The 10,524-nt window shown below is 36.5% G+C and overlaps 1 protein-coding gene across 1 annotated transcript in view; it reads right to left on the reverse strand.

Moving 5' to 3' along the window:
• PDE6C (phosphodiesterase 6C) overlaps positions 1 to 10,158 on the reverse strand; it is a 30,981-nt gene extending 20,823 nt beyond the window's left edge. Inside the window, exon 1 of the mRNA XM_035329386.1 lies at positions 8,793 to 10,158. Within this exon, the coding sequence (XP_035185277.1) occupies positions 8,793 to 9,272 (480 nt within the window). The 5' untranslated portion in view covers positions 9,273 to 10,158. The remainder of the gene's footprint in view (positions 1 to 8,792) is intronic.
• Positions 10,159 to 10,524: the final 366 nt, after the last annotated feature.

The raw sequence follows: 10,524 nt of genomic DNA on the forward strand, positions 1-10,524 counted from the left end.
TGTTTGGACCTTTCCTCTTAATCTCTTTCCTCTTTAGCAAACGTTTCAGGGATATGCTAAATTGATAGTTTATCCAGCCCTGACAAGTTAGACTGGACTTTTTTCTGTGTTCAAAATGTTAGGTGTCTTTTTTTTCCTTCAGTTCTTTATAGTCTTTAGATAGCCCATCATTCATATTTCCATTTTAGATTTCCTTCTAGGACTGTATTTTTGGGACATGAATCAATGGTGTGGAAGTAACTTTGGAATCTGTTTTTCTGTATTTACTGATTGGTCTGCATTACAAAGAATTGGTTCTCTTAGGGAAAGCTTGTATCATCTCCATAAATTATCTCTGTCATTCAGTAAATCATGCTGTATTTGGATCCCTATAAAGTGTGGCCAGTTCCAAATAAATCTATTTATTTATAAATTGAGAAGGTCCAGGTGAAGAGGGGAAATTTTCTTTACTTCTGTCAATCTTTCACTGAGTTGTTGATTTCTCTTTTTCTAGGAGAATGGTATAGGGATGTCTCACTCAACAGACGTCCCCGATCTGCAAATACTTAAAAGGGACCTGCATACACCAAGTGAGTTGAATCAATAGGATACAGCACCTGAGTCTTAACTTGTTTAATAACTCCAGACTTAGGTACAAGTAGTGGTGCTTGGGAAGAACTTTGATGGTAAGATTTCTGCAGGTAATAGGAAAATTTTAAAGGATACAAGTCTTTGTTAATAAACAAAAAATTCAGTAACCACAAGACAACCTGAATAGTGCCTAGATAGTACAAATACAGACAGATATAAATACCTCACGAAACATTGGCAGCTTTATCACAGCATATGCAAAGACTTCAATCACACATGGTTTGCATATACAAGCAAAAATTTGTGCTTAGATTTAAAATGTACGTTATTGATTATTTTGCACACAACTGGCAGGGAGTTTTGAAGCCTTTATTTCCAATCAAGGTTTTAAAATATTTTCACTTGAGAACATGAACTCCTTTTTATTTTGAATAAAATACCTTTTCACAATGTCTGGAAAATCATGTTCATAGACAAAAAAGTTCTGCAGTACCAGAGCCAGAAGAGTATCTCGGTGTTCTTATGAATATATGAAGGTAGAAACTTTTTTGATTTTTTAAAAGTTTTTTTTTGAGCATGAGCTTATGAATCCAACTATCTTTTAGAGTGATGTTGTGAACTTTCAACTCTCAGTGACATTGTAAAACAGACTTAAAAAAAAACAAGGGAAAGGCAATTGGTTGGTAACTCCCTAACTGTAGTATATTTGCAAGCGTTTTCAACTAGCTCCATTTAAAGCTAAGATAGCCTTTTACAGTACCACAGTCAGTTCTGTAGATACATGCCAAGATGTGCAACATATCTGGGATTTGCACTAAGCTAAAACCAACATACATGAATGGAAAACTGGGACCCCTCTCTGTGTTCGTCTTTCTGTTATATAGGTGATGGAAGATGAATGGAGAGGGGTTTGGCACGTGACTGTGTTCTAGCCATTTTACTTGAAGTTACTAGCTGATTCATTTTTTTATTATTATTATTCTCTAAACCAGGACATCAGTTTTATCTCACTGAAACTTAAGAACACTACTAGACATTATAAGCCATTTACCAATAAATTATCCATACTGTGCTCTGTGTTTAGATAATTTGGCCTCAACTTTTCAATTTCTTTATGTTTTACAAACCCAATTTCCATTTAGTAGGTAGCAGAAGAATTTACAAATCATAAATCACTGTTGTGAAAACAGTGTGATTACACCTCAGTAAAAGCAAAAAATCAGGCAATTCTTTCTAAGAATATTGTCTATTTTCCTTGAATGGTGGTTATGAATAGGGTTGTTTGCTGAGACTATACTGTATCTGATTGTGAATTGTAGCTACACAGCTGTAAGTTTGTGTTGGGTAAGAGGGTAAAAATGAGAAAAAGTCGCTTCCCTGGGAACCACAGGCATTTCAAGAAGTAGGTTAATTTTCAAAGATTATGTGACCAGATAATACTTTACAATTATATTCCTGTTGTTTTTTCTTTGCTTGCTTGCTTGCTTGCTTGTTTCAAAAATCAGTGTTACTTTATTGTTTCTAAAAAGTTCTTATGGAAGGACCATCTATAAGAAGGAACCATTATGTCTTTCTTATTTCATGGTTCAGATCTCAGTTCCTTTCCTAGGAGCAATATGTTAATCTATGTTTCCTTTTAGCAGTCTTGAAAGACCTTATTTCTTTCATGACGAATTCTACCTTGTTGGCTGGTTTTAGATATCCCACAATTCCTTAAGCAAATTATGAAAAAGAGTTGTCCAAGATTTCTAAACCTTCACAGGTTTTATTCTATGCCAAACTTAATAATAATTATTATTATAATTGAAGATGATTGTTCTAATGTTCTTTCAACCATCATTCAGTATTTAATAATGGAAGAGCGCCTTCCAGTTCATAATGTTATTTTAGGATTCACATCTTAGCTACACTGGGCTCCATAACACTGAGCTAAGTCTTGAGCATTTCTGATTGGATTAATGGCAAAATGCAGCTGGAGTCAAATGAGTTTGACACTACTGGAAACCTCCTGGACGAACTCCGCAGCATAATCACTCAGCAATTGTAAATTTGATCAGAAAATGCAAAAAATATTTTAAGTAATGAGTGTAATTGTTAATTTGGTTTCCATGGTACATACAAAGGTGTGTAATTTATACAAATTCAAGAAAGAAAGAGAAAGGGAGAATTTGGAAAAGTAATACAGTTGAAGATGTAAAGGAATATGGGGGTTCCACTTCCCAGTTTGGCCAGTCAGGGTGAAGTCCCTCTGTAATGGTTTATCTGAAGCAATATGAACAGCAGCTCAGTTATTAATACTGAGGCTTCTCACATCTCCAGTATACTTGCTTACTTTCAATTGCTAATTCTCCGGCCCACCATCAACATCTTCAATACACATGTGGTTTGCTGCATTAGGAGATGAGACTGTCTCATAAATCTTTGCTTTCTTGACTGGAGGCCCTGCTATGAAGCAACATGACAGAATTTTTTCCATGTCTCACAGGTGACATTTATGCCTTGGTTTGCCATTATTCCCAGTTTTCACCATTACTCCCATTCTTATTTTCTTCCTTGTGTTGTTTCCGAGTGACGTGTCAGTAAATTGCTGTGCAGCCACTTCCCCATTTTAAGTTTAGCAAAGTGCACCTGATATCACAGTGGAGGAGAAACAGTAAGACTTAATCCTGCAGCTATGGTGGTAGACAGCCAATGCCTATTTTCCTCCACCTCTTTCATCTGATGAAGCACAGAGGAAGAGAGACTTTCTGGGAGACCTTGCAGTTATGACTGCTTTGCTGCTATCCTCACAGTGGACTGCAGGTTCTGGGTTGGATAGGTCAGCTCAAACTGTAGAAATACATCATCCTTCAGTTGTGGGATGACCAGACATGGGTCTGGAACACTACTAGAAGAGAAACCACAGTAAGTGGTGACATCAGGAGCCAATATCACACTGTCATCATTATCACATGGTTTTTTGCACAATCTTTACATGTTTCTGTTTTATTTTCTGGTTGTCTGCAGTATTTTTTCCTCTTCCTGATATTTTGTTCTTCTACTGATTGTATGGCATTGGCTCAGATTTTTCAAACTAAATTTTTACTGCTGAGTTGTAGCACTATATTGTTTCTGCTTATCCTACTCCCAGCTCACAAATGTTTTTTAATGATACAATTGAGTATGAAAGGAATATTAAACATCAGCTATGAAAAGTAAACATAGGGAAAAAATTGAGAGGTAGCTTTTTACCTAGGAAGAACTTGCATTGTACATGTAAATATCTGTTCCTCCATTTTATGTTGTTATCTTTATAATAAACAGATTTTAACATCAGCTATGAAAAAGTGGTTCTGATTCCAAACCAATTAGTTAAATGATTTGGCCATTCATTAGAAAACATTCAAAAAATCATATTTTGTCAGGGATGTAAGACAGCAGGATTTTTACATGTAGCTTACAGAACAATTTGACTTTGATATCTTCAAGATCATTAGAGTTTTGAAGATGAAAGTAAGTAGAAATTAGTATATATTTAAGAGCATTTGGGGTTTAAACTTCAGTCATGTCACTTTTCAATGCTTTTCTGCTTTCTGGCCATGGGTAGTGGATATTTTGCAATTTTTTCAAAATGTATCTGTATTACATTGTTTTAAGTCATTTTTTTCACATATAACAAGAAAATAAGGCTGAAAGGAAACTTTTCATTGTAATTTTAATAGTCGTTCTTCCTTCCATTTTGACAGCTTTCCTCTTTTAACACAAGTTAATTCAAGATAAGAATGAAAGCTATTTGAGGTTGGTTTGTTTGTTTCCTGGAGGGCATGATTAATATAAACTTATTCCTATACTTTCTTGAAAGCTGACTGAATCTTTGTCATTTATTTGTACTCAATATAGCAAATATTAACTGGAAAAAAAAAATGAAATCTATTTCTCTGTTATAATAACAATCTGTTTATTATAAAGATAACAACATAAAATGGAGGAACAGATATTTACATGTACAATGCAAGTTCTTCCTAGGTAAAAAGCTACCTCTCAATTTTTTCCCTATGTTTACTTTATCTTGGGATTGTTTCATTCAATTCTCACTGCTTTCTAAACATTTAGGAAGGCAGTACTTCTGTAGCATTGTGTATCTTTACTCTCATTTTTAGTAATCTTAAGAGTTTTGAATTTGTTTCTGAAGTATTTTCATCTAAAGTTGATTTCACAATTGTCTTCTGGCCTTTGGAGCCTTATTTAACATCAGTGTGTTGGATACTTGGGGCTCTTCTCCAAGATCACATTGCTAGGGGCCCAGCAGAAGATGAGTTAAGAACCGAGAATCTCATCAGCAAGAGACTGCCATGCTACCAGCTCCACCACAAAGTGATTCCCATTCTTCTGCATTCTTCCTCCATAACCCTTTCCCTCTGCCATGTTCAGGTCAACCAGTTGTGTCATTCACCGGCTTGCTCTCTCTTGTTCTTTCCAAGTGCTTTATATATATTCAACATGGATGTGCCTGATTCCATCAACCTCTTCTTATCTTAGGATGGAGTCTAAGATCATTGCCTGATCCCACGGCCACTGCTGTGTGTTACCAGAATGCCTGTTTACACCCAGGAGCTGGACAACAGCTCCATGTCCAGGCCTACTCACTGCCACATGGGAGTTCAAAGCACTAAGCTGCAAGACCACACTTCCTTTTGCTCTCTTCTCTTCCATTTTCAAATTGTCTTTAACTTGAATCTATACCAACCTGTAAAAATAAGAGAAGGGATGGAGTGTCTCTGCCTTGGTTCCAGGCTCAGACAGCCTGAAATCGAGGGATTCACGTGTTCCCATGAACCTGAAACTCCTGTCAGTTCAGACAGGCCTGGCATGAAAGTCTCTCCCACCTTTTAATTATAGAGAAGTAGAGCTCCCAGAAAAAGGCTCATGCAAACTGAGGCTGGGTCAGTTTACAAAGGGATAATGCAGGCGTTTACAACTTGAAGGAGTATTTAAGATGTTGTGTATCACAGATTTCCAGTAGTTACACTGGGTGCCACAATAATCATTACTCTGGCTGCTTAATTCAAGTTGGAAATAGCAGAATCTCTCCACATTCAGATCCCTTTGTGGAATTAATCCTAAAGCCTTGTAATCTTTTTTTTTTTATTTATTTTATTATTATTATTATTTTTTTTCCCACCACTCCACCACTTTATTTTATTTTTTTCTCTAATAAGGAAAATTATTTCTTGAGATTCCAGTCTTTAGGAACATCTTTGTCTTCACATATATCTGAATTAGAAGCAATAATGCAGTACTTCAAATGCCTGGTGGATTAAAGCAAATATTATTGTCTTCATTGTTGGCTCTTACAAGCTGAGACTGAGATTTTAATTCCTTGGAAGTCATGTTCCTTGTCTAACTAGTTCTTAGTTCTATTTGGAAATAATACCTTAGAACAAGATGTAAGGTAAACTCTATCATTTTGTCAATGTTATTAGTTAATAATTAAAGGATAATAATGGACATACCAAATCTTACACAGTCTATCAATGTACCATGGAATATTTAAGTAGCATACTCTGCTAGGCCCTGGGAACAATGTGAGGCCAACCATCAGGGCAGTGGTCTTTCCTGGCCTCCTATATATCACTGCTGTTAAATCCTGGATTAAACACTACTAGCTCTTGCAGTCAACAGGTCTGTAATCTCGTGGGAAGAGACTGTTCTTGCTACTAAGTTAATTATGGAAGGTCTGTATCTTTTCCTCTGCTTTTCTTTTCTGAAGCATTAGTCAGGATGAGGAGCTTCCTCACGTTTATTGGTACTTTTCCAGGTTGATGGAGATAATCCCTAAAGAACTGGCTACCAGGCAATAGAAGTGGGGTCTTACATTTTTTTTCAAAGATTGATTGCTGTTGTGACCTTTTGTTACATTCCCTCTTGTTGTACAGGGGATGTGATTGAAGCATGACGATGTCTCACTGTGGGTTTGTCAGTGTTGTATTTAAGACTTGAAAAATGCAATGCTGCCTGGATGTGGATTCTGTCAACAATAGAAAGTGGTTAGACATGACGTCCTTAAAGCACTGCAGGCACCTAGAATTATTCATTGTGGATTTTGTATTCTGACAAGACATTAAGGGCAAAACTCCTCTCTGACTTAAATCTGCTTGTCAGAATTTGGATAGCAGACGATCTAGTTTGACTGAACTGCAAACAAACTGATCTGACAAATAATGATCTTTTCAAAAAAAAGTGTGATAAAGGCCTCGGTGTCTGACTACTTTTTTCTGCTGTGGACTGATTATATTCCCTTAATATTACTGACTAAAGTTGCACTTCTGGATTCCTTATGGAGATAAAATTCTGGTGACAGTAGTGGGAGCTTTGCCTGTGTGGAAAGTGTGGATTTGGACACTGAATTTTATTTGTTTTTATTTTTTATTTTTACAAGTAGTATGGAAATGCTGACAATTTTGACACCTTCGTGGTTATTTTCAAAAAACAAATCTTGGACCTAGAGAAGTCGCTGGGAGTTTTGATGATATTTAGTTATCAAGTGTGGATAGATGGCTCTGTGGTTTAACTGTGTTTTTAAGTGTGACCTAGTGGCATGGACCTCAGTAATCCTAAATAAGTAAATGGATCCCAAAGTAAAAATGATCTTAGAGTGACTGAATAATCGCTGAATAGATATTCAGCAGACATTAATTTATGCATGTAAAACATATACCTAGCAGTAGTGGATATACAGAGAGGTACCCTTAAAGGTATTCAAATTACATTTATCACAGAATTTTGAACAAGTCCTGCTTCAAGAACAGAAATATTTGGGCAGCCCTGCTCTGGATACCTCTCACGTAATGATATGAAAGAGCAGTACAGTGTCTGATAAAAGGCACATCTTGCTTGATCCTCCTGATCTTTCTCATGTAATCAGCCTTATGAATTTAGAAGGATTATCCTCCAATCTTCCCATGTGGTGGTAAGAGGCAGTAAGTCATGTGCTTCTTGTCAGAACAGCAGCCACTGAAGGTGTCTCAGTGGTCAGTTAAAAATCAAGTGATTCGTTTTCTCGCATCAGTCGTTTTACTGGTTGCTTCCATGATTCCTACTTTACATCAGAGGTAGTTTACTATATACTGGAATGTTCTGTTCCCATAGGTTTACATTTTTGCTTGGGGTTAAGCTTTAAAAATAGTCCTTTATTTCTTCATCTGCCAACTTTTAACATGATAAAATACATTACTTCTTGTTTACCTCCAGGAAAACATAAATAATTACACTGTATAAAGACATTATTACTTACATTGAGCTTAGGACACTGAGGTGGTTTCTATCTCTAAAATGCCCTAGAATTTTAAATTGACAGTATAGGAAATATTGAGAAGACAGGTATCATCTGGTATAATTATCTTAGCACCATTTGACTATGCTGAACTTCTCCACGTAAGGTTAAAGAGGTTGAAGGTTAGCTGTTTTTAAAGAAACCTACAACAATCAAAGCACCTTTATGTTTCCCTCTGTATTTCAAAGTAGTTTCTAAAGCAGTTCTTATGCATGCGTGTTTAATTTCTGTTAGGTCATTCACATAATTTTCATGTAACATTTATAATAACCCCTATCAACATTTTAAAGAAGGTGATTCTATGCAAATTCAACTAGAACTTTGAAACTGCCCGAGTAGCTCTGACTCATTCATCTTCTTCCATAGATGGTTCTGAATAAAACTCTGGATCTGGACATACACTAAATTTGAAGCTACTTTAAATTCAAAGACAGATGTGAAGCTGGGCATACATGTTGACATCATCTTCATTTGAGTTCATTCACCCCTTAGAAGGAAGCACTTCCATTATGAAAACTGCAAATTACTTATTCTGTGCTGTTATACACTCAATGGAGTTTGACAAGGAATAGTACTTGCAAGCCTGTACTGGCAAACAGAATAGGAGCCTGCCTGGTTCAATAGAAACACAAGTATTCATTGGTCTTTATTAATCTAATGTTCTCCTTCCTTATTACAGCAAATTATATTTCAGTTATTATGAAAGGATAATGGAACTATCTCATTAGGCTACATGATGTAATCCTACTGGATTTTAAACATATTCTTCTGTTGGCTTTCTCATGGTTTTGGTCTGGATTTCTGTCTCTGAGATGTTTTTGAAGAGTGACTCCAAACCACAAGCTCTCTGCCGGAAGGAAGCTAAGTGCATGCACGGAATCCCATTCCCCAAGAGAAGTCACTCACTTACCTTTTTCACATCAGGTATATTAAAAAACTTCTTGGTATGAGCAACCCATCCCGCTATCCCGATGTCCAAAGGAAAAACAGTTTCATTGTCTGGATTCACCAAATTCTCCTCAAAGGTGGAAGTTGGAGTGACATTGAGAAGCCTGGTAGCTACCTCTGGAATACCATTTCGGGAACGACAAATAAACATGCTACACCGATCAGCTGCCAGCAGCTGTGACAACCTTTGCAGGGCTTTGTGCACTATCTTTTCCATAGTGCCTGCTTCATCCTGGATTTCTGTTAGCAGCTCAAAAAGTATGTTACACTCCTCCAGACGGGACATGTCTTTGAAGCTGACTCCTTCCTTCACATCTCCAGGGCTCACTTTAAAGATACTTCCCAGCACTTCTGCCCTCATTTTTCTGTCGAAATACTCCTTGGCAAACTGGGGATTGTTCTCCAAGTATTTTTCAACAGCATCTTTATTTACCTCACCCATTTTGTCTGGATTGTTCTTAGGATTTCTTTCAGAACTTCATCACCATCAAAGCAGGAGTGGTAGCAAGAAGTTAGGTACTAGTACGAAAATGGTACTTTGTACATACTGTATAGCTGTCAGGCGTAGAGGAATTGCTTCCTCTGTGACTTCCAAGCCTTCTGAAACTCTTGAGATATGACAGAAGGCACTGGCTTAGCATCTTCTTAGTGTGAGATCTTGGAGACTGCTAATTAAAGAAATGTCAGGACACTAAACCCCTAAGCATTCTTAGCTCATAAATCCTAAGGGAGTCGTTTTAGTATTTGAAACAAAGCAATTGAGTTCTTAGACCTTTTAAAATTGACTGAGGTGTAGATATGTATACATAAAAGTTCCCTCCTTCATTCATAGTATATATATTGTACTATACACACAATCTTCCATTGCAACTTAATATGAGGAATTCCACTTAGATACTTAGCCCATGTAATACACGTGGGCTGACATGTACACGTGTATTTGTGTGAAGTGCTCAAAGGGAGGAAAACAGAATGTTACAGATATATATATATATATTTTTATTGCAAAAATCAGTTTTCCTTCAGTAAGTCAGGAGATGATTGAAATTATATTACTAAAAGTAAATAACTAACAAGCTATACATGCATAAAATGGGTAAAATCCTAAAGACCTTAAAACAGTCTGAGCTTGCTCTAGTAAAGAACCAGAATTTGAATCAGCACAGGTATGACTTATATGTAATTTCTTTCAAGGATATAATCTAAATGAAAGAGTAAAATTAAAAAATAGCTTCAATAGAAATTAAGTTCAAAAGCCAGTCAAATTCTTGGTATAAATAAAGTATAAATGACCAGACAGGGTCCTGTAAGTAATGCAGTTTCTTCTTGTGTCTACAGTTGTTTTTGTTTGTTTTGTTATTGTTTTGGGGTTTGTTTCCATTTGGTTTTAGGGCTTTAGGTCTGCTTCATTTGTCACTAATAAGTATTCAATTGTTTAAGTGTTCGTGGCCAAGTTGGACGGGACTTTGAGCAACCTGATCTAGTGGAAGGTGTCCCTGCCCATGGCAGGGGATTGGAACTAGGTTAGGGTTCCTTCCAACCCAAACCATTCTATGATTCTAACAAGTTTATTTAAAAGAGGGGAAATAGCCCTCAGGAGTTCCATGGGTACAGGAAAGTCAGTTTGTAGTAACATATTTTAGTACTGGTCACATCTAATATTCCTTCTTCTTGCTGAGGCTAAGCACATGTAA

This window comes from Oxyura jamaicensis, chromosome 6, assembly GCF_011077185.1.
Source record: "Oxyura jamaicensis isolate SHBP4307 breed ruddy duck chromosome 6, BPBGC_Ojam_1.0, whole genome shotgun sequence".
Classification (NCBI taxonomy): Eukaryota; Metazoa; Chordata; class Aves; order Anseriformes; family Anatidae; genus Oxyura; species Oxyura jamaicensis.